The following is a 23,784-nucleotide window of genomic DNA, read 5'->3' as shown; positions in this document are numbered from 1 at the left end:
CATCTCTACAAACCCTCCCCCTCAAAAATTAGCCAGGTGTGGTGGCACATGCCTGTAGTCCCAGCTACTCAGGACGCTGAAGCAGGAGGATCACCTGAGCCCAGGAGGTCGAGGCTGCAGTGAGCTGTGATTGCGCCACTGCACTCCAGCCTGGGTGACAGAACAATATCCTGTCTCAAAAAAAAAAAAAAAAAAAAAGGGTATGAGTATGTGAAGCAAGTGCGTGGGAAAAAGTGTGAGCATGAGAATGAGTGTGTAGGTGTCAGAGTGAGAAAATGGCTGAGAATGTGTGTGTGTCAGCATGAGAGTGGGTGTGTGAGTGAGGGTGTGTGGTGAGTACACGAGAGTAAGAGTGTGTCAGAGAATAAGAGTGGACAAGAACGAGTGAGTGTGAGAGAGTGGGCATGAGTGAGTGAGAATGTGGGCATGAGTGAGAGTGAGTGAGAATGTGGGCATGAGTGAGAGTGAGTGAGTGTGGGAAGGAGTCAGAGTGAGTGTGAGAGGGGGTGAGTGAGAGTGAGATTGAGAAGGGGGTGAGTGAGAGTGAGTGTGGGGGTGAGTGAGTGTGAGAGTGGGGATGAGATGTGAGAGCGGTGATGAGTGAGAGTGAGCGTGAGAGTGGGGATGTGTGAGAGTGAGTGTGAGTGTGGGCATGAGTGAGAGTGAGCGTGAGAGTGGGGATGTGTGAGAGTGAGTGTGAGTGTGGGCATGAGTGAGAGTGAGCGTGAGAGTGGGGATGAGAGTGTGAGAGTGGGGATGAGTGAGAGTGAGCGTGAGAGTGGGGATGAGAGTGTGAGAGTGGAGATGAGAGTGTGAGAGTGGGGATGAGAGTGTGAGAGCGGTGATGAGTGAGAGTGAGCGTGAGAGTGGGGATGTGTGAGAGTGAGTGTGAGTGTGGGCATGAGTGAGAGTGAGCATGAGAGTGGGGATGAGAGTGTGAGAGTGGAGATGAGAGTGTGAGAGTGGGGATGAGTGAGAGTGAGCGTGAGTGTGGGCATGAGTGAGTGAGCATGAGAGTGGGGATAAGAGTGTGAGAGTGGGGATGAGAGTGTGAGAGTGGGGATGAGAGTGTGAGAGTGGGGATGAGAGTGTGAGAGTGGGGAGGAGAGTGTGAGAGTGGGGATGAGAGTGTGAGAGTGGGGATGAGAGTGCGAGAGTGGGGATGAGTGAGAGTGAGCGTGAGAGTGGGGATGAGTGAGAGTGAGTGTGAGTGTGGGCATGAGTGAGTGTGAGCATGAGAGTGGGGATAAGAGTGTGAGAGTGGGGAGGAGAGTGTGAGAGTGGGGATGAGTGAGAGTGAGTGTGAGGGGAGGGTGAGTGAGAATGAATGTGGGCATGACTGAGAGTGAGTGTGAGCGTAGAGTGTGCGAGAACAGTTGTGTGTGTGTGGAAGTGAGCGGATGAGCGTGAGTACTTGTGGGAGTGTGCATAGGTAAGGAGAGTGTGTAAGCGACCCCTTGACCCCTCAGGTGGCTCCACCCAGGAGAGGACAAAAGGGTTGATCTCTGAGGGGGCCTCACGCTGGGACCCCCGAGACCGCAGGACCCACAGGAGCAGGAGCATCATCTGTGGGGTCTGGAGTTGGCCTCAAGGGTCCTCACCCGACAGCAGGGAACCAGCACCCTCTCTCCCTGCCTGCCCTCTGGAGAAGCCTGACCCAGGGAGGAGGAAAAGTCCCTTACGCTGAGTGGAGGCAGACCCAGGAGGCCTGCAAGGGTTGTAGGTGGAGGCTTCAGCACAGGCCTGTTTCTGTGGAGCCCAGAAGGGACCTGCACTGAGCTGCTGTGGCCTGGATGCACATGGGGGAAACTGAGTTGCGGGTCACCCTGACAAAAGCACAGGGCCCCGACCCAGTCGGCCGGAGTCGCGTCCCACATCTGAGGCTTGTTAGCTGCGAGGCCCCAGGTCTTGGTTTCCTCATCTAGAAGTCGTGGATAACAGCTCTGCCTCCTTCTCAGCGTCGTTGTGGGAATTACATGAGAAACACACATGGGGAGAGTTCGGCGGCAGCTCTGAGACCCCAGGTCCACAGCCCCTCCTCAAAATTCCTGGGAGTCAAATGTGTTCAGGAATTTGCATATTTTTCCTTCAGATTTTGGAAAGGTAACATAGTGCACACACCGTTTATTACATAACACCTCCAGCAAGGATGGAGGCAGCACCCTGTAATTAAACACATTAATATTTCTGCAGTGAATTATATGAATATTCACCCTAAGTGGGATAAATAAAGCCTATAAATAGCTCAGATTAGCCCAGGACAGGTTTTGCTATCAATTGAATTTCCCACTAAAACTTAAAAAATGCACTTGAAGCGTTCAGAGGGTTTTGGATTTCAGGGCTCTTGAGAAGGGACTTGGAGTTATGCCGCCATCATCATGGCTGTCTTGGAGGCAGTGGCAGGCTTGCTATTGCTTCCATATGTCTGGGAGCCTCTGAGGATGGCCCCTGCGGGCTGCTGGGTCTCCAGCTTTCACCATCAGCAAGCAGCCCTTGCCCATCTCTGCCCAGCCAGGGCCCCTTTAGATGCTGTACCTCCAGCTAGCTTCATCCCTGAGATGCCTGGGTCACACTCCACTGAAGCCTGGGCCGGCATGGAGTCGGAGAGAAAATGGGTGTGGCAGCTGGGGTTCTGCAGAGCTCTGATGGACACCTCTGGATTCAGTGAGAGAAATTTCTCAAGCTGCCGAGTTCCTGCCTTAGCTATCTAGAGGAGAAACTAGGTCTAGGGTGACTCTGTCCCCCTCTGTTTGCCTTCTCACCTCCAGTTCCTCCTGTCCACCCCAAGCAACATTTCCCAAAGTGTGCTTTGTGGGACTCGGATCTCTGCGAGGTGCCTGGAGAAAGGACTCTGTGATCATGCGAGCTTGGGAAAGACTGCACACTCACCCACCTCTTGGAGATTCCCCCTGGACGTTGATCTATTAGAACTTCAAAAAGTCCTGCAATGAGTAACCTGTTTAATTTTATTTAACCCAGCCTTTCCCAAATGTTCCTTGGCCATGGAACCCCTTTTTGTAGAGCACCTCTTAGCGCCCTGCGTAACTGGTGCTGTCCTTAGCAAGGTGCCGTCCTAAGGTGCTGATGTCTGGTCAGGCTCAGAGCTTTTCAGCCGGAGGTGTTAGGGTGCCTGTGCTGTTTGCCTCTCCCCATTTTCAGCCTCCTGGCTCCCGAGCTCACCAGGGATGCCCAGAAGAATAAACTAATTAAGGTAAAATGTGCAACAGCCATGCAGAGCCTTGTAGATCATAAAATGGAACGGCAAAATCAATGGCAGCCCTTCTGCAGGCAGAGGCCCGGAGGCCTGGGAGACGGGAGAGATGGGAGCCCGTGATTTAGGAAGAGCAAACGCTCTGGCAGCTGCAACCTGGGTAATTAGGTGTGTCAGGAAGACAGATAAACAGCGAGCTGTGCGGGTCGATGGCACAGGCGATAAACACCCAGCACTGGCCCCCGGCCCATGTCAGCATGCAGTCCTGCCTTCTGGCTCCTTGTAGCTGCACAAGAGCTGCACTCTGCCCTGGGGTCCCTCATGAGAGGGTGCGGGCAGCTGCTCGGGAAGAGGTGAGGCTGTTAGGAGCAGGAGAGAGGTATTCTCTCGAGTCCCCGGGGGAAAGACACTGAGAAGGTACAGGCCTGGGAGAAACAGGAGGGCATTTGGGGCAGGGCAGGGGGCCCTGGAGTCACAGCCCCCAGGAGAGGCAAGTCTGGTGATTCCCATTTCCACCCTGATTCTGGCATCTTGGCATTAAAGGAGACTTGAAGGTCTCAGAGTCCAGTAGAACCGCAATTTGCTGCCAGGAGGCCAGAGGGAAGGGTCTGTGGGTGAAGCTCAGGTGCCCACTATGCCCGGCAGGGGGCCAGGTGCTACACCAGATGCCGTGGGAGGCTGGGGGAAGTACGCCTTGGTCCCTGACTAGGGGCTTTCAGAGTCCATCCACAACACCGGGGACAGGTAAAGGAGACACCAGGAGACAGCCATGAAATGAATGATACTGCACGTCTATAGCACTTGCCAGGTACCAGGCAATTCACATATATTCTCATTAACCCTCACCAAAACCCCTCGAGGTGGGTACTATTTTCATGACCCCTTTACACATGAAGTGCCTGGGGCATGAGAGAGAAGGGGACTTGCCTAAGATCCCACAGCTGGCAGAGCCTAGCAGGGCAGAACCAGACAGTATGTCTGGGAGATGCCTTGAAATCAGGATGGAAGAGTCGCTGTGATCACGGAGGGCTTCATGAGGGAGGAGGCACCTGAACTGGGTCTGGAAGGGTCGGAGTAACAACAGCACTGCACTCTACAGTTTAGGCAGGATGGCGAGAAAAAGGCACAGAGGGGACATTGAGTTTGACCAGGGAGGGGGGTTTGTGCAGGTGGAGGAGGCGAAGCATGGCAGGGCAGAGGAGACCCAGTAATTCCAGGACTGAGGGCAAAGGGGCCATTGGTGGCTTCTGATCTGGGGAAAGTAAGGGGAAGACAGTGTTTCCGGAAGATTAAGTTGGCAGTGGAGTGAAGGGTGAATGCGCTAGCAAAGGAGAAAATGCAGCGAGTGGCCACTTTTGTAGGAGCTCAGGTTTGATCGGGATGGGGAGGAAGCACTGGTGTAGGAGGGGTTGGCTGAGTGTGGCTGGCAGAGTGAGGGAGCTGTCCAAAATGTGGAAACAGTGACCCAAGCAGGGACACTGAGTTCACTGGGGGTGAGCAGGAGCCTGGCTTCAGACAGTTTGCATTTAAAGTGACCATGGGGTGGCCAAGAGGTCACTGGCCATGAGGCATGACTGCTTACAGAATAGAGTCTGGAGCTAGGGAGAAGGGAAAGACCAGGCCATAAACAGGGTCCCTTGAGTCCCAGGGAGAAGCCACATTTGGGACAGAGATGGAGGCATCAGAAGACTAGAAAAGGGGAACAAGAGGGCACCTAGAGCCACTGGGAACATGAAGTTGTGTCATAAAGGACTCGTCCTAAGGATCACTGGATTGGAATGCCTCCTCCCCAGGAGGCTTTCCCCACCTGGGAGATGGCCTGACTCATGGTCTGGTATTGGTGGTAGAGAGAAGGGTGGGCAGGTTTGTGTGGCAAGGCAGAGGCCTCAGCCTCCAACCTCATTCATCAGGCAAACAGCAGGGCTGGGGAAGTAGCCAGCAACCCTCCCTCTAGGTGGATCTTGGGCAACTCATAAACTTGTGTTTTTCTGATCTGTAAAATGGAATGAGAATGGCCACCTTTTCATCAGGTTGTTGTGAGGGTTAAATTAGATAATGTATGTAAAGTGCTGAGAACAATACCTGGCACATGAAAAGTTAAATAAATAATAACAACACCATCACCATCACCACCATCATCCAGGAAATCACAGCACATGACCACAGCAGATCCTCAACTCAGGAGGCAACTGTGATGTTAAGTATAAAAGGCTATATAAGACTTAGTCAATGGAAAACCAGCAAGACAGTGATGGCTCCAGGGGAAGAAAGAACTCATTCAGACAAAGACATTTTAAAAGAGGAGCCCAGGCTGTGCTGGGTCCCTGATGTAAATGCTGACCCCAGTCTTCCTTCCCCCATCCCAAGGTGAAGAGGGAAACCCGATCAGCTCCCACCAGGCACTTTGCCCACATCAGCTCCTTCAGTGCTCTCCGTAGCAGTGCTAGGAAGGTAGAGTCTTCATTTCACAGAAAGAAACAGGGGCTCAGAAGCTTAGGTCATTTGCCTAAGGTTGCACAGCTGTTGTGAGGTGGTCTGTCTGTTGCAGAGCCCCCTCTCATGTTATTAAAGAGCTGGGGTTGCTCATAGGAGGCAGTCCCAGTTCCCAAGGAAGCTTGTTCCTTGTTAGGACCATGGGAATGGCCTCTGGGGCCCCATATTCCGTATTATGCTGTTTTGGCCCATGCTGGGAGAGCTGCAAATCAGGACTTTGCATTCAAGTGAAATCTGGCTGGGGGATCAGGAGACCCCGGAATCCATTTTAGGACCTAGAGAATCCTAGGAAAACAGGGTGGAGCCATAGGGCCATACATCTCAGACTTTGCTGGGTCCAGGAAGCTCCTGGAGATTAAATACAGATTCTGGTTTCGGAGATCTGGGGTGGGGCCTAACAGTCTGCATTTTTAAGAGCACCCAGCTGATTCCCATGCTTCTGGCCCATGCATCAGACTTGGAGTAGTGAGGTGCAGAATATCTGGGTACAGTTGGAACTGGACTAGGTGGAGGAGCTGCCCGACCAGGGGTGCTTCTCTCAAGAGCAGTCAGCTCCTCTGCTGTGAAGGCAGAAGAGGCTGGAAGTACCACCCATCCAAATACCCTTCTCTCTAGCGTGGTGACTGACGCTCCCTCTCCTCTCTAAGAAGTTACAAGAGCCTCTGCTGAAGACCTCTTTAAGTGTGACACAGAGCCCAAAAAAGAAAAGAGTGATAAATCCAAGTCCATAAAAATGAAAATTTTCCACATTACAACATCCACCAAGAGCAAAGACAAAAAAAAATAACAAACAAGGGAAAAGCATTTTCAACTTGTCCTATAGACAAAGGGCTAATTCCCTAATTTATAAAGAGCTGTTACAACTCAATAAGGAAAAGACCAATAATCAATACAAAAATAGGCAGAGGCTATGAGCAGACAAGAGATTCAAATATATAAAAATATTCTCAGTCTCCTTCATTTTACAAAAATGAAAATTAAAACTGTACTTAGATATCATTTTTCCCCATCAGATTAGCAAATACTGTAACAATAGATGAAATATTATGTTGGGAGTGTCAGAAAGTGCTTGCTTGCGAATTTGATCAACAGGAACGTCCTGAGCAGTGGCCCTAGGAAGGACAATTTGGCAGGGGCTATGAAAACTACACATGTATATTCATTTGAGGCGGTAATTCTATTTCTATGAACTCACAAATATGCCTGCAATTGTGGGAAATAGCGTGTTGTACAAACTTACTCATTTGGTAGCACACTTTGTAAGGGCAAAAGGCAAAAGACTGCAAGTAATCTTTCATCAATAGAGGACCAATTAAATTAATGGCACAGTGGAGTACTATACAACCCTAAAAAGAATGAGAAAGCTCTCTGTGTACTGCCATGAAATCAAATCCAAAGTGCATTGTTAAATGAAAAGAGCAAAGAGTGGAACCATGAGTTGGGCATGCTGTTTGTGTAGAAAGGAGGGAGACACGTAAATTATTTGAGCAGTGCTCCACACATAGCAGATCTTCAATCATTTTGTGGAACTGAATGCATGAAAATACGGTAGTGGTGGGGCTCACAGTTCACACTGACCCATCGGCTACCCATGCTCCCGTTCGTTACCCCAGCCCAGCTCATGTGGGCGGGAGTGCTCAGAGCTATTCAGTGAAGCAGCTGGAGTGAGCTAGTGTGTGACCCCCCCAGGGGATGGGCTCTGACCAGGAGCTGCAGAACATCCTAGGTTCCTGGATGTGGAGGGAGGTGTCGGCACCTGCCTCTTGTCCCCCTGTGTCCTGCACACTCTCCTACCTGGTTTCACTGAGTAGTGTTGCCTGAGATGCTACTCAGTGGCTTGTATTTTTCTAGGTTGGTGAAGCCATAAGCTGGTTTCCTGGGCCAGGCCCTCCTGGGATGGTGGTCAGTCTTCCTCCTTCTCCTTTCCCTTACCCACTTGCCAATTCTCAGCCCTCGACCCAGACCTACTGGGTCCCCCATCTGCACGGTGTTACAATGCAGTCCTTTTCTCTTTGCTCCCACGGTCTCTCTTTCCCACAGGCCAGGAGGAAGGCCTGTGGACCTCTGCCCACGACACTTTGAGAGGCTCTGGCTTTCTTCAGAGTCACAGGACTAGAACGGCTATTGTGTGGAGTGCTTATTAAGTCCTGTGCACTGTAATAGGTGCTTTCATTCATTATCTCAGGTGTTCATTCAAAAATATGTATTTAATGCTTACTAAGTGACAGGCACTCCTTTGGATCTGGAGTACAGCAGTGAAAAAGGCACCCCCATGGAACTAAGACCCTAGTAGGAGAGATGGACAACAAACAAAAATCGCCTATTTTCAGATAGTGGTCAGTACTGTGAAGGAAAATAAAGCCAGTTAAGGGCACAGGGGGTAATGAGGGTACAATTTTAGATATGGGGCTCAGGAAAGATCTCACTGGAGGAGGGGCCTGAATGAAGGAGTGAGCCTGGAGAACATCAGTGGGAAAAGCATTTCAGGCAGAAGGAACAGCAAGTATGAAGGCCTCAGGTGGGAAGGCAGTAAGAGGAAGAATGGAGGAAAGAAGGTCAGAAAGGCAACCCGGGTCTCATAGGAGAGGTGCTGTAGGCGATGGGAAGGGCTTCAGATATAGTCTATGGAGCCACTAGTGGGAGTTGAGCTTAAGAAGTTGGCATGATTTTAGATGAGGGAGTTGAGGCTAAGAGAGGTCAAGTAACTTGTCCAAAGTCACACAGTAAATAAGGGGCAGACCCCAGGTTTGTACAAAATGACTCCCACAGGATGTTATTGGGATGCAAGGTGCTTGCCCTCTTCCAGGAACTCCAATACTCGCATCCCAAAGGCTGGCCAAGGGAGGAGAGAGGGACCATGCTTCCACAGGTTGCTCTAACACACTGGCACATGCCATGGGCAGAGCCAAATGCCATGGGCATGCCTGGGCTGGTTGGGGGCCCCTGGAGAGTGGGCAGGGTGGCAATGGCCGAGTGCCATGCCAGCTGGGCCCAAGGAAGTGCTGACATGGCACAATGTCCCTGCTCCACACCCTGCCCACTGTCGATTAATCAATGGGATCACTCAACTGAAAAACTAACTAAAACCCACAGACATCTCTCAAACCCACAGAAGGTCACCAGCACTGAGGCTGCTGGGCACTGTTGCCTCACCCCCACCCTGGGGGCCAGCTCCAGCCTCTCCCAGTGCACACTTATGCCCTCGATCTCAGGAGCCCAGGGCCTTTCTGGTGCCTTCACTGTGTCTGCCTTTCTTGACTTCCCTCAATTGGCAAACCTTCTCTCAGGCCCAACAGCTCATGCCCGCCTGTTCTTCCTGGGATTTATTTATCAAATTTTAACTTAGCTCTTAGGATGTGCAATGTCTGGCTAGGGCCAAAGGGGACCACAACATGAACGATAAAAGGTTTTGCCTTCAAGGAGCTTAGAGTCCAGGCAGGGGATTGGGAGAGGGGACTCAGATACCCAGAGAAACACAAGGCCATGTTGAGGACAGAGTGTGAACTTCATGAGGGCAGGATTTTTGTGTTTTATTTACTGAAGCATCCTCAGTCCCTAGTAGGTGCTCAGTAAATATTTGTCCAGTGGATGAATGCATTAATAAATGAGTAGGGTTGTTGTGGGGCTGAGCATGAAACTAGCATGATTCTGAGGTAGTGGCCTTCCACCTTGGTGTATGGGGGAATCGCCTGGAGGTCTTTACCATCTGGTTACTGGGTCCCACTCCTAGAGGTTCTGATGGGATTGACTGGAGTGCAGCTTAGCTGGGATTGTTGAAAGCTCCCCAGGTGACCCTAATGTGCAGCCTGGGTAGGGAACCAGGGCTCTGGGATTCATAATGTAACACTCTAAGAGCGTGGGAGGGGCTGCTGCTTCAGAGACACCTGGTGGCTGCCACTGTAGGTGCTCTGTGCTTGGTGAATAGGGGATGGTCTGTCCCCTGCCTCTGGCATCTGCCTGCTGAGCCCACACTTCCACAGTTCTCCTCGCTCCAGCTTCCCAGCCTCTGGGAGACTTCCTGGGGACTCACCCCTTCTATAGGAATCCCTTGATGCTGCTCCCTTTCTGACCTTGCCCCATGTTAAAGAGTTGATCAGCCCACCAATTAATTGTGTCCTAATCCAATCTTGGCTTGGCTGGAGAGAGGGCAGTAAATCCAGCTGCATGATCATGCCCTGATATTTGTGTAGGGATAATTACTATCTCTCAGGCCTCACTTGGTGGCAAGATGAGATGAAAACCCATAAAACACCACTCAGGGCTGTGGCTCATTGTTTCTTGGCTACACAAGGCTGGCTGCCAGCCAGACAGCACTGCCTGCCCCTGCCCTTGGCATAATCCCCAACCTCTTCCCCTCCCGTTTATGCAACTGCAGGACTCAATATCAGGGGCAGTCTAGGGGCTGGATCCTGGCTTGGGCACAACAACCGGTAATGGTAATGTCGTGGCTCAGGGGAAAGCCAGTGTATATGTGTCAGGGTGGGGAGTGGAGCACAAGGATGTTGGTCCTCATAGCCAGGCAGTCACCGGCCTCCAGGAGGTTGGGAGGTCCAGGATGATGACTGCTCAAGTCTGAACCCGGGCTTCATCCAAAGCTGACCCGAAAGAGGGCTGCCTTCTGGAGGACCCCACTGCACATTCAACCTAGCCCCACAGGGACACAGGGCCCTACATCCCTCACAGTGTCCCTCCCTCACCTAGGGACACTGTGGCCTGGGACTTCCACAGAGATATTACAGCCCTGCAGGCCTGGGCTGAGATCCTGAGAAGTGAGCCTGAGAAAATGCAAGCATCGCGGTGCGGGGATGGGGGGGCGGTGGGTGTGACGGGGAAACCATCTTGATCTGCTGCCACAAGAGCACAGCTCCGAAATCATGAGACACTGAGCAACTACTGCAAGCTAGGCTCTCCAAGAGGCAGTGAGGACACAGGGTTGAGGAAAGCCGTAGAGCATCTTGATTAAGAGGATGGATCTGGAGTCAGACACCTGGGTTTGAATCCTGAGACTTACAAGCTGCGTGGCCTTGGGCAAGTCAGGTAAACTCTTTGTGCCTCAGTTTCCTCAATTGTACAGTGGCATTTACCAGTACCTACTAATCAAGGTGTGTGAGGCCTAAATGAGATAATTAATGTAAATGCTTAGATCAGGGTCTGACACACAATAGGTGCTGCTTAAGTATTAACTGTTATTATTGTCACTGTCATTTAGCCTTCTGGGCATCAATTTCCCTCATCCATTCCTTAGCGTGCAGGACCTTGTTACTCAAAGTGTGGTCCCTGACCCAGAGGCATCATCATCATAGCTTGGGAGCGGGTCAGAAGTGCAGGGTCTTGCCCCACCCAGACCTGCTGAATCAGTCTGCATTTGCACAAGACCTCTAGGGGATTCGGATGCACACTTCAGTTCGAGAAGCTCCTGCAAGAAAAGGCTCCATGAACTCAAGGTCTGTCTTCCTCATGGTTGTGTCCTCAGCACCTCTAGGCTGGCAGAGTGTAGGTGCTTAGCAAGATTTTGGGGAGTGAACAAGTGAGCTCAGCTGAGAGTAGTGGGGGGCTCTTGAAGGATTTCAGAACATTTTAGAAAGGTCCTCTACAGCCAGCATGGAGGCTGATTCTAGGGTCATCTTCTGATCACGGCATAACCCAGGTGAGAGTGATGCATGCTTGAGCCAGGGCAGGGCAGTGGGGCTGGAGAGGGGGGAGGGGTCAGGAGGGCTCACATTAGGAGGCAGTGGTGGGGACACACAGTCTGAGGGAGAGCCTTGGTCTCTGCTCACCCTGTCCATCTCCAGGCCTGGGGTTCAGGAGATGAGACCTACAGGCTCACACGCAAGAGAAGAAGTCATTCTGGGACCCAGGGAGGTCCTGCGGCAGCAGGGGGCAGTGCCTAGGGGGACGATGACAGTTGCCTGAGGAAGGACCAGGGTTCCCACGGCCCTCCCCAAGTTGGTGCTGGGAGGGAGAAGATGGGAAGCAGGAAGAGTCCTAAGCCCCAGCCCTTACCCGAGAAGGCGTTATTGGTGTTGAGGAAGTAGATCTCCTCCCGGCCGTCCCCGTCGATGTCGCAGGCTGTGACCCCGATGGCGTTCCCCTGCCGGTCCCGCAGCGCGTAGTAGGGTGAGCTGCGCTCATCAACTGCAATGTTCACCAGCCGCTTCTGGGCCCGGTCATACTTCAGAACCAGGTTGGGCCCATTGTACCTGGAGGAGGAATGGGGAGGGGATGCTGGGGAGGAGCCGCTGGGCCCACCCAGTCCCATCCAACCAGAGCAACGGGCTGGGAGTCCTCCCGGACACGCCATGGGGCAAGTCAGACCCAGAGTGTTCCTGGGGAACCCGGCCAGACTTGCCTCACTGACCCCTGAGTGTTGGATGAGTGTCCCTGAATCAGATTCGGGCCCAGGTGCAGTGAGAGTCAGCGGGGGGCATGTGGGACACCATATAAGAAGCAGGGTGGTGGAGGGGAGTGGGAGCCGCGGACAGCCCCTTCCCACAGGCCTCACTGAAGAAAACAAAGAACTTCCTGACACTTATCTTGCCCATTTCAATGCAAAAGGCAGTTTCACATTTATGATCTTATAATTTAAATTTAACAATCAAGAGAGGTAGGCATGTATTAGTAACCCATTTTATGGATAAGGCAACTGATGAAGTTTATCGGGGAAACTGAGGCTCAGAGAGGCTGAATGCCCTTTCCAAGGTAACACGGCCTAGGAAGTGCCAGGTGCTGGGAGTTGAACCAAGGCCCTTTCTACTATCCCGAGTCCCGAGTCCCTGTGTGAATGAGCCCTGGAGGAGCAGGAGGCTTTGTTGTTGAGGTTTGAACAACTCTCCTGACAAAGTCCCTGCATTTAAACAAAAGGATGAAGTTCACATCTCAGATGGGAGAACATGAACACGTCTAAAGTTATTAGACAGACCTGCTGGATCTTTTTCTAAGAAATCAAGACAAAAGGTTAAAAGGCATCACTACTTATCTCTCCTCTGTCTCACTCTCCTGCGCCTGCAACTCCCTCCTCGCTGCACTGAAGCCCCAGGCACTTTGCACTTGCCGTTCTCTGCCCAGGATGCTGTTCCTCCAGACATCCACACCGCTGGCTCCCTCCTTCATCTCCTTTAAACCTTTGCTCCCCTGTTCCTTCTCAGTGAGGCCTTGCCTGCCCATGCTCCCAAAATTAGCACCCCCGCCACTGCACCACCACCCTGTTCTCTATCTCTCACTAATGCTCTCTTCCCACAGCTCTGACCAACAGCTGACAATTCCATATTCTCATTTACCTCTTCCTTCTCTGTCTGGTCTCACTAGAATGTCAGGTCCATGAAGGCAGAACTTCTCATCTGTTTTGTTCCCCAGTGCCTAGAACCATGCCTAGCATACAATAGGTGCTCAGTAAATATTTGTTGGCTGATTGAATGAATGAAAGCTCAGAGCTGATGTCTGAATCATAAAAGCTCAGGTGTCCCATGGTCTGTTTCTTCGCATCACCCTCCCATATGGAGAAAACAAGGGCCCTGCAGGAAGTCAGTGTGCCCAAGGTCACACCCCCGGCAGCACAGAAATGAATGTCTGAGGCCTCTTCCTGCCCACTAGGAGCACCAGCTTGCCAGGTTCTCCCAAAGAATGGAACAGACCCCATCCACGGGGTCCCCCACCTCTTCCTATGTTTCAGCCTGAATGTGCACATCCTGAGGGAAATGCAGATACTGCCTCCAGAGGGTCCCTAGCTGGAAACACCCAGGGAGGGCAGGAAGAGCTTTCTAAGGTCTTTGAGAGAAATCACGTCTTTCTTTCCTGAAACAAATCCAGTCTGGCCCGCTGCATCATCCCAAGATGCAGAAGCCAGCGAGGTTTGGGGGATGCTGAGCAGCTGGCTGGGCACCTTCGGGCACCCAGGGTGTGAAAGGAGAGACGGAGCTTCCTGGGGCTGAGTCAGTGCCTGGTGATGGAAGGTCACGCCTTAGACACCTTGACGAAGAGTGTCTGAGGGCTGCATGCCAGGGCGTGGCATGACCTGTGGAGATGTGTCTAGGCAGAGGAGGCAGGCAATTGGGTTCCAGCACTGTCAGCAGCTGGCTCCAGTGCTCGGGGACAGGAAGTGCCTGTGAGGGCTAAACACGAGTCTTGCAAGCCTTGGGGTCTTCTGCTTTTCCATCACTACTGTACCTTGTAAGATGGCTGTATTTGTGGAGTGCTTGGCCTTGTTAAAAGCACCCTCACATGCACAGTCTCACTTGAGCCCCACACCATCTCAGAAGGAAGGTAGGCAAAACATTTTTCCAGAAAAGGAAACTGAAGTGAGGTCTAAGGTTACACAACTTAGTGGCAGTGCTGGGCCCCTGTGTCTTCAGGGTCCAAACCCCATGTTCTTTCCGTGCTGCCTATGATGCCAGCACTCTCAGGCCTGTTCATTATTCCCCCTGGCTGCCTCCCACAAAGTAGTGCCCCTGAGAAATGCCTGAGAACTTCACGGAGATGCAGATGGTGAAGATTATGATAGTCTTACATTTCAATAGCACTTTACACTTTACAAAGCACTTTGTCATCCTTGGGCTCATTTGCCAGAGATGAGGTTGGTGGCCTTGGGCTGGTCAGTTCTCTCTAGGCTCTGCATTTCTCTTCTGTGAAATGCAAGAGTTGGACAAAATCTGAGGGTCATGAAATGTGTGGCAAAAGGCAGCCCTGGGGGCCCTCCGCTCCATTCAACTAGAGCATCTCTATGTTTTATGCATCACGTTCCACAGTATGTTGTTTGAACAAGGGATTCCAGAGCCAGAGTTTAAAAGCTCCTGGACTCTGTGGGTCCATGAGTCTCACTAACCTTATGAGATGATCAGAGCAGGTGCTCCCTGCCCCAGGCTGTGGCTAAGAAGCCACCATGTAAGCCCAGCACTGACACCCTTCCTCTGCACCCCTGCCCACTGGGTCTCCTAGAATGTCTTCACCACCCCCTGAAGCCAGCTCCCAGTGAGAGGTGAGGGATCATGGCCTCCTCACATATTGGAGTCCAGTCCTTCTGCCCTGAATCTGGAGTAGCTGGGGTACACACAAGGTCCCTGCACCATGGTAGTAACCTCAGAAAGGCAGTTGGCCCTGGCTCTCTCTTCTTTAAAGAGTTTTAGGGTGCCAGTTACAGGGGTAAGGTTGCTAGGCTGGGTCAAACTCTTTGATCTGTTACTGAGTGAGCACATGCCACAAAGGCTTCCCTAAACCGACATGGTATCTTGGGATGCATCCTGACACTCTGGTCCTCATCTCCCCCGGTCCCCACTGCCTCCCAGGACTACAGATACAAAGCCAGACCAACAGCTCCTAGGTTGGGTTCTTGGCACCCCATGGTGCAAGGCCAGGGCAGTGCCTGGAGTTGCCACTTCCCCCTTTCACCCAGGCTGCTTTCTACTGAGTCTGCTGGACCAACACTCTCACAATCCCCCAAGAAAACCAGGAGAACCAGTCTTCTTCCCTCCCCGCTTCCTCTTGAGGCTGACACTCCTGTTTGCTTCCTCACCATCCCCTGAGTGTGCTCTGCCCTTTCCAGCTCCTGTGGTTTTGCTCAGCTGCAGCGGTCCCCTCCCACGGGGAATGCTCTCCCCACCTTCCCAGCCTCCCACAACGCCTGCCCCGACTGCCCCTGCTGGATGTGACCTTCTCTTCTCTAGAAACCCACAGCATTTTGCACCTCGCTTATTCCTGTGAGGCCAGAATTGTTTGTGTTCCAACATCACTTTCCTCATTAAAACATGTGCTTCTTGAGCTCAGGAAGCATGTGAAGTGGATGCATCTCTGCATTTGCTGTGCCTGGAGCAATGCTTGGCACAGAGCAGGTACTCAACAAATGTCTGTTTGATGCAAGAATGAGTGAATCAGTGGATGAGTGAATGAATAAATAAAAATAATCATAGGTAGCATTACCAGAGCAGCCACTGCGTGCCTAGAATTATGCTAAGTGCTTTGTACCCACTGTCTCATTCCGTCCTCACAATGATCCTAGGACATGGGTCTTATTAACACCCCATTTCACAGATGTGGAGACTGAGGTTCAGAGGTTAGATGACTTGCCCACTGTCACTCTGCTGGCAGTCCCCACGCTGACAAGCCTGCGAAGCTGGGTGTGAGCTACATGGGCTTACACGCTTTCTCTCTCTGACACCTGTCAGACTTCTGAGCACTTCTAGAAATTCTGGAGGCTTCAAAGCTCAGTTAAATGGAGCCAAGAAGTGGGGCAAGGTCCCATGTTTTGAAGCAGCTGTGGCTTCCTAAAGGATGGGCCAGCAGGCAGGGATGACGGGCTCAGTGGCAACTGTAAAATCTGCTTGAGAGACGCCATCAAGGGCATGACCAACCTGTGCTGGGAGAGCCATCCCATTCTGGTGCCAGTTCACTGGGACAGCACCGCTGTGGGGAGGGAAGGGGCCTGGGGTTTGTAGAGAGCAGCCTGGGGGTGGGGTCCTGGCTCTGCCACCTCCTGGTCTGACCCCAAGCTTGTCCTTCGGTTCCTCTAGGCTTTGGCTTCTGCATCTGGAACAGGGGGCTGCTGCATACCTCACAGGATGGCTATGAGGACGAGGTGCCAGAGTGTGTGTGACAACACTTGGTAAACTGTGAAGAGTTACCCAATCAGAAGTTCTTATCATTATTTAGAAAAACAACAAACCCGGGGCACAATCTCTCACTCTCTGGTGATCGTGTTGATATTTCCAAACACACTCCAGCATTTCTTGTCCCCAAACATCCCGCCCTCGGTAGCTCATCCTCTGCAGGTATATTTCTTTATTCCATGTAAAACCAAACTTCTCTCTCCACTTTCCCGCTGCCTATCTGCCCCACCCCCATCCACCTTGCTACCCCAATTCTGCCACAGCTTTTCCTGCTACTGTCATCGGTGGCTTTTAAGAGGCCATATTTCAGGGTGTGCCTTTTTCTGTCCTCATCCCCCTCGGCCTCTCAGCTGTATTTGGCACAATTGCTGCTCTCTCTCTTCCTTTTCCCCACAGCTGTCCTCTGAAAGCACTCTCCCCTCTAGGCCAAGGAGGCCACCTTCCTCTGGTTTCCTGCATCCTCTCTGGCTTCCTCTCCTTTCCCCACCATAATTCCTTCTTCCTCTCCTTCCCGTTTAATGTTGGAGTCCCCAGTCCTGGGCATTCTCTTCTTTCTCTCCCCTTTCACTAGTGGATACTGTTCATTACCCTGACTGACAATTCCAAATTTATACCTCCAACCCAAATCCCCAGTCCCAGGTCAGATGCATATCTCTGACTGGCGACCTGACATCACCCCTTGGACGTCCACTGCCACCTCCAATAGAACATGTTCAAAGTGGAGCTACTGACCACTCCACCCCTCCCTCCCACAAAGGAGCACCCAAGTACTAAGGCCAGGAAACTGCGTCAGCCTTGGCTCTCCCTCCCCTTTGTCTTTGTCTCTCATTAATCGGCCTATCCTGTCATTTCTGTCTCCAAAAATGTTTCACAAATCCTTTCTCTTCTTTCCTCCTCCACTGCCACCATCTCTGGGCAGACACCCTTCTCTGTTGCCTCACTTGACCGTCCCCTAGTTTAATTCCCCACACTATAGCCAGAGTCATCTTTTTTACTGCATAAATCAGATCATAGCTAAAACTCTTTGGTGGCTTCCCACTGCTTGGGAATGAAACCCAGACCTGTGATCACTCCTGGCCTTGGAGCCCGTGTGGTCTGCTCCCCTACCTCACTGGCCTCCTTCCGCCACAGGGTCTCCTTTCAGCTCCTTGAATTCTGGCAGGTGCTTCCCAACCCAGCACCCTCTTGCAGAATCGCTCCCGCCACCCAGAACACTCTCCAACCATTCCCCGCCTGTTTGGTCCTACAGTGAGCTCCTTCTCATCCCTTGGCCTCCTCTTCAGAGGCTCCTCAGAGAGATCTCCCTCATTGGTATTCTCATCACTGCATCCAGCACCTATTCCTGTTTCTTCACTTATTTATTGCCTGTCTCTTCCAGTAAACTATAAGCTTCCTGAGGTCAGAGACTGTGTCTTGTTTGTTCACTCCTGTCTCCCCATCATCCAGCCCATAGTGAGCTCTCAATAAACCACCACAGAGTGAATGGAAGAGACGAAGCCTGTGGAAGGTACAAAGAGCTGAACAAAAGGTTGACTGGGCCACCAATCTCTTGTTTGTTCTTGGACTCTACACTTTCATCAATTCTCAAAATATTAATATATGTACAAACATAGTCATGAAAAAGAGCTTTCAGCACCAAGAATTGGTGTCCTGGGTGAGGAGGAGAGAAAACAACAAATGCTACAGTTATGGAGGAACGACTTCTTTTCTGCTTAGAATCTTTGACCTATGTGAAAAAAATCGCTTAGGGAGTCACATAAGGGGAAGCCAGATAGAAGGATGTGAGCACCTATTATATACCAGATACTGTGCTAAGTAGTTTACATATGACATTTCATTTTCTATAAATAGAAACATTTTTTACATTTGAAAGATACAGAAAATATGCTATCTATTTGAAAATTAAGAACAGAGAAATTGTTTTCATTAAAATTTTTTTTTCCATTAAAAAGTGAAAAAAAAAAGAGGCTGGGTATGGTAGCTCATGCCTGTAATCCCAGCACTTTAGGAGGCCAAGGTGGGAGGATCCCTTGAGCCCAGGCGGTTGAGACCAGTCTGGGCACCATAGTGACACCTGTCTCTACAAAAAAATAAAATAAAAAATTTAGCCAGGTGTGGTGGTGCATTCCTGTAGTCCCAGTTACTCAGGAGGCTGAGGTGGGAGGACTGCTTGAGCACAGGAGGTCGAGACTGTGGTGAGCTGTGATCATGCCATTGCACTCCAGCCTGGGCAACAGAGCAAGACCCTGTCTTAAAAAAAAAAAAAAGTGAAAAGAATATATCTATTCAGTAATATAGTCAAGATAGAGAGTCAGGGCAGCAAGAAGAGACAGATGTATGAATACACAAAGAGTGCAAGACCGAGACCAGAGACACATGGAATATACAAAAATGGAAATGAGGATATATACAAAAAAGGAAGATGAAGCCGATAAGCAGAGAGAAAATGATATCAGAGCATACCTAAAACCTTTTAAGTAAACATAGATACAGAGATAAAGACACCTACCCATATAAAGGGAGCCACATGAAAAAGGGCACCTGCAGATCTACAAAGACAAATGGAGAGACCCCTAGAAAGTCTCGAAGTCGTGGACACATCAACAGGACTCTGAGATATGATCACAGAGAAATAATTCTATCCTGTGGCCATTTGGGGCATCTCCTCTAAACGTTTTTAAAAATGTGTTGCATTTTCACAACTATGGTTACAAAAGAGTATTTTATTGTTGGTCACTTTGATACTCTCATTTTATAGATACAGAAAGTTTCTGAGAAAAGTGATTTTCTAAAGCCAAACAGCTGGTCATTAGATAAAATAAATGGAAAGACAAACTTACCCCTTAGTCTAAAGCAGGGATCAACAAACTATGGCCTGTGGGCCAAATCTGGCCTGCTCCCATTTTTGTAAATACGGTTTTATTGGAACACAGACATACTCATTCACTTATGTATTATCTATGGCTGCTTTTGCTAAATATTGAAGTTGATTAATTGCAATAGAGACTGTATGGCCAAAAGCTGAAAATATTTTCCATTTGGTGCTTTACCGAAAAAGATTGCCAATCCCTGGTCTCCAGGATTGTCAGCCTTATATTATGAGTATATTACAAGTTTTAAATGATAATTATCATAACAACAAAAAATTAAAATAAGGTTTTGTAAAAATTAATTTGGGTTCAGTACTTGGGAATACATAGTTTCCTGAAGCAAGTATTTCAGGGAGAGTGAAGATTAAATATATGAAAGATTTTAGGTCTTAGGATGGCGACTGTAAGGCGAGATAACCTTTGGGAGAAAAAGAAACTGAAAAGAGCTGCTTAAGGGCCAGGTGCAGTGGCTCACGCCTGTACTTCCAGCACTCTGGGAAGCCAAGGTGGGTGGATCACCTGAGGTCAGGAATTCAAGACCAGCCTGGCCAACATGGTGAAACCCCATCTCTACTAAAAAAAATACAAAAATTAGCTGGGCGAGGTGGTGCACACCCTGTAATCCCAGCTACTTGGGAAGCTAAGGCAGAAAAATCACGTGAACCCGGGAGGCAGATGTTGCAGTAAGCCAAGATCGCCCCATTGCTCTCCAGCCTGGGCAACAAGAGTGAAACTCCATCTCAAAAAAAAATAATAATAAAAGAGTTGCTTAAGATGACAACAGTGTTCTCTAAACAGGGATTTAATCCAAGGCTAAGAAATGAGCAAAAGCATTTGTGCTCTAAGTGAGGGGGTAAAAAGGATGTGGCAGATGGTCTCTAAAAATGGCCACTATCATTTCCTTTCTTCTCTGTATGCATGTGTTACTCCACTCATGAAGATGTGGAGTCTATTTCTCCTCCCCTTGAATTTGGGCTGGCTTTGTGATTTGCCTTGATTGCAGAATGCGGTGGAAGTGATGTTGGAGCAGTTCTGAGCCTAGCCTGTAAAGGGCCTAGCAGCTTCCACTTAGTCTCTGGAGGAAGCCAGTTACCATATACAAAATTTGGCTACCTTAAGACCACCATGCTCTGAAATCAAAGCTAGCCCCATGGAGAGGCCATGTGAAAGAGCACCAAGGCATCTGATATGTGAGCAAGAACTTCTCAAACCTTCCAGCCTAGCTCACTGACAGCTGAATGCAGCTAAGTGAGTGACACCAGCTGATGTCACATGGAGCAGAAGAACCATCCAGATGAGCCCTTTCCAAATTCCTGATTGGCAGAATAGTGAAAAATAATAAATTGTTTTTAAGCCTCTAAGTTTTTGGAAAAGAAAGTAGATAATGATGACCTATCATCTCAGACCTAAGGAGAGGAAAAATTTATCCCTGGCAAGTAGGAAAAAGGATTATTCATAAATCAGTGGAATTCTCTAGGATGGCTATTTGAATTCACAATACACAGGTCTCCCCAAGGGAGGCCTGGACCAGTTGTGTTGGTACTTGGATCTCAGGATATGGGAAGGTCTGTGCAGAGCCCGAGGGTGGAAGGGTAATAAGAATACAGGGATCCCAGAAACTCCTGTTTTCCTACTCCTCCTTCTCTTTCTTCTTTCCTTTCTAACCATATCTAAATGTTTCCCATTTTGAATGCACACTCTTGAGAATAGATCATTTCTTTGGAAATGTGTGTAATGCTCTTTTTTTGTTCCTTTTTACACATTTTATTCTTTGAAAGCCATTTAAGTTAAATAGGACCAGAAAACATATGGGAAGACATTCAGACAGGAGATTCACAGAATGTATCCTGGAATAGGATATATCCAGAGGCCATATATGAGTTTAAATGAATGGAGATTTTGGTAATGGGAAGGTTCTGGGCATGATGAGAAGTCTGGGGCAGAGTTCCGCTAGGGAATAAATTGGGTAAGGTTGGAAAAATAACAATAACAAAATCAGATTTGATCCTGATTTAGGAGCTGGCCAGAGTGGAGAAGACTCCACAAGTAGAGTGCTCTACTGAAGAAGGTAACTTTAAGAAAAAAGAGAAAAACCTTTTGTCCTAAGGGGCAGATGGTTTTTCAAGAAAGGGATGGTTGGCACCAAAAGGTCAGAATAATCTGCAGTGATGAGTGTCTGTGTTCTGTAAAAACTCCACAGACTGGTTGATCTATGCCTTGTTCTTAAAAAGATCTGTTCTCAGCATGTGCTTAATGCCCTTGGAATTTCTTATATTTTCATGAGCATAGAAGCACCCAGAAGGCAGGGACTATCCTATGCAGATCTATTCCCCATCACGCCTAGCCCAGTGCCAGGAAAGAGCAAGTGCTCAGTCATGTTTGCTGCTGCTGCTGAAGACCATAACTCCATTCCTCAATGCATGTTTCTAGGAAAAGAGGAAGACAGGGAGTCAGGAATTCCCATAAACTGTCAAAGAAGGGATTCAGGTGACAGATGGAGGCTGTGTTAATTAGGATTCTTTGGTTGCAAGTGAACTAGTTGAGAAATGTATTGACTTAAATGTCCAAACTGCAGGAACAGCAAAAGTGCAGCTACGCTTCCGGATGACTGGAACCAGGATGTGGTCAGCACTTCCTTTTCCTTCTTTCTCATTCTTTTCTCTGCCTATGGGCCTCATTCTCTCACATGATCCTCCTTCCCAAGACTTCAACTACGGCAGCACTCCCAGACTCACATCTCAGCTTCAGGACCAGCGGGGAAAGTGCATTCTCTCCTCAGTTTGCATGTAAAAAACCCCAGAAAAGAGCTCTGATTGGCTCAGGGTGGGTCACCTGTCCATCTCCAGAGGCAAGAGCTGGGAGCCTGTGGTTGGCAGCTTTCAACCAGTAGCAAGGCCAGTGAAAGCGGCATCTTAGGATCCACCTGTATGCAGGAAGAGAAGTGCCAGGAAGGATAAGGATGTGGTTCTAGATGACAGTGACTCTTCTGGGTCCGCATATTCTGGAGACAAACCTACCAGGGCCTCCTGCTGGAAGACAACAAATGCTTCCCTGGGACCGCCAAGTCACCGTGTCTTCTAGACACATCTCAAGGGCCCCCTATTCCCCTCCAGAAGCCCCAGAAAGAAGTAAAAACAGAAAGCGGAACAAAGTTTGAGTCACTAGGTTCTCGAAATGGTCTGGCTCGAGGACACTAAGAGTTGGCAGCAATGAGATCAGCAAGTGGATCCCAGAGTCTGGCCAGAGCTCACCCACTTGCTGTGGATTCAGGCAAATCACTAACTGCTTGGTCACAAAACACTTAAAAATCTATTCAAACTTTCTTTCCTTCATGCTATAACTACCCAGAAGCTTCTAGCTAAAAAGCTGTTGGTCTTTATCTCTCTTTCAGTTGAGGAGGTAGGCCAATTTAGGGACAGAATAGTGGGGCAAGGAGCCAATGAGTGCTTCACTCTTCTTTAAGAGTAAAAAGATAAGTCAGTCATTGACTTCATTCCACCCTTCTGGGATCCTATTTCTAGGCAGGCACACCGCGAGGTACTGTGATGGATGCACATGGCATATGATGTAATTCTCTGCTCAGAGTCTCCAGCCTAGTATAGCAAATAAGGAGTGGTCCCAATCCCAAGCTTTCAGAGAGCAGAGGGCCAAAAATTGTTGGTGTAAAAGTTTTAATAAAGGTTTGTTTGATCTGGAACTTGAAGGATATATAGGATTTTAGTAAGAGACATATGGGTCAGGCATTTATGAAAGAAATGGTGTGAGCAAGGAACAGAAAAATATGTTTAGGGAATAGGCGGTAGACTAGCTGGACAACATAGAAGTGCGTGTTGGACAGAAGTGGAAAATAGTGAAAAGCAAATTGGAAAAGTACACGTTCCATGAAAGGGCTGTATATGCAAAGCATTCCCAAAATGTTAAAGGAGCTGAGAAATAAAAGAATGAGGTAGACAGATTCAGTTTGTTGGTAAAGGGTGTTTAACTGGGGGAACTTAAAGACAGAAGCATGGTCTTGGTGTGCTGGGCAACTAAGATTGTGGAAGATGTGGCATGAAACTAAGGATTTATATTTTCTGGGCCAGGTATGGTGGCTCATGCCTGTAATCTAACACTTTGGGAAGCCAAGTCGGGAGGATCGCTTGAGACTAGGAGTTTGAAATCAGTCTGGGCAACATAGTGAGACCTCATCTCTAAAAATAAATAAATAAAATAATAATTAAGAAATAGATGAAGATTCTATTTGCTAGGAAATAGGGGGCTACTGAAGGATTCTGTGCAGGGTGTACTGCTACGTCAAAACAATGTTTTGGAGAGCATTGTCTCATATGCATGAAGAATTGGCCAAGGAAGAGAATTGAAATGATAGTGCAGAATAATGGCAATTGGATTCCATGGAATTCCCTGAATTATTGCAAAAAAAACTCTTCTGAGCTAATGTGATTAAGTTTCTGTTCCTCATAATAAGTAAATGACTCTTAAGACAAAGTAGAGTCAAAAAAGCACAGAAATCAGGAAGGCAAGGGTTAAAAAAAGAGGGGTAGCCAACAGTGTCAGATGCTTTCAAGGGTCAAAAAGGCCAAGGACTGGAAAAAGCAAGTGTATTTGGCAATTTGGA

The 23,784-nt window shown here is 49.3% G+C and overlaps 1 protein-coding gene across 4 annotated transcripts in view; it reads right to left on the bottom strand.

Annotated features, from left to right (window-relative positions):
• The window catches only part of CRTAC1 (cartilage acidic protein 1), a 165,661-nt gene that overhangs the window by 60,073 nt on the left and 81,804 nt on the right, over window positions 1–23,784 (bottom strand). For all 4 annotated transcript variants that reach the window (XM_030808752.1, XM_003255312.4, XM_004087560.2 and 1 more), the window contains exon 3: window positions 11,708–11,904. In XM_030808752.1, the coding sequence (XP_030664612.1) occupies window positions 11,708–11,904 (197 nt within the window). The remainder of the gene's footprint in view (window positions 1–11,707; window positions 11,905–23,784) is intronic.

This window comes from Nomascus leucogenys, chromosome 3 (genome assembly GCF_006542625.1).
Source record: "Nomascus leucogenys isolate Asia chromosome 3, Asia_NLE_v1, whole genome shotgun sequence".
Lineage (NCBI taxonomy): Eukaryota > Metazoa > Chordata > Mammalia > Primates > Hylobatidae > Nomascus > Nomascus leucogenys.
The sequence above is the reverse complement of the archived record's forward strand: the minus strand, read 5'-3'. Positions and strand labels throughout refer to the sequence as shown.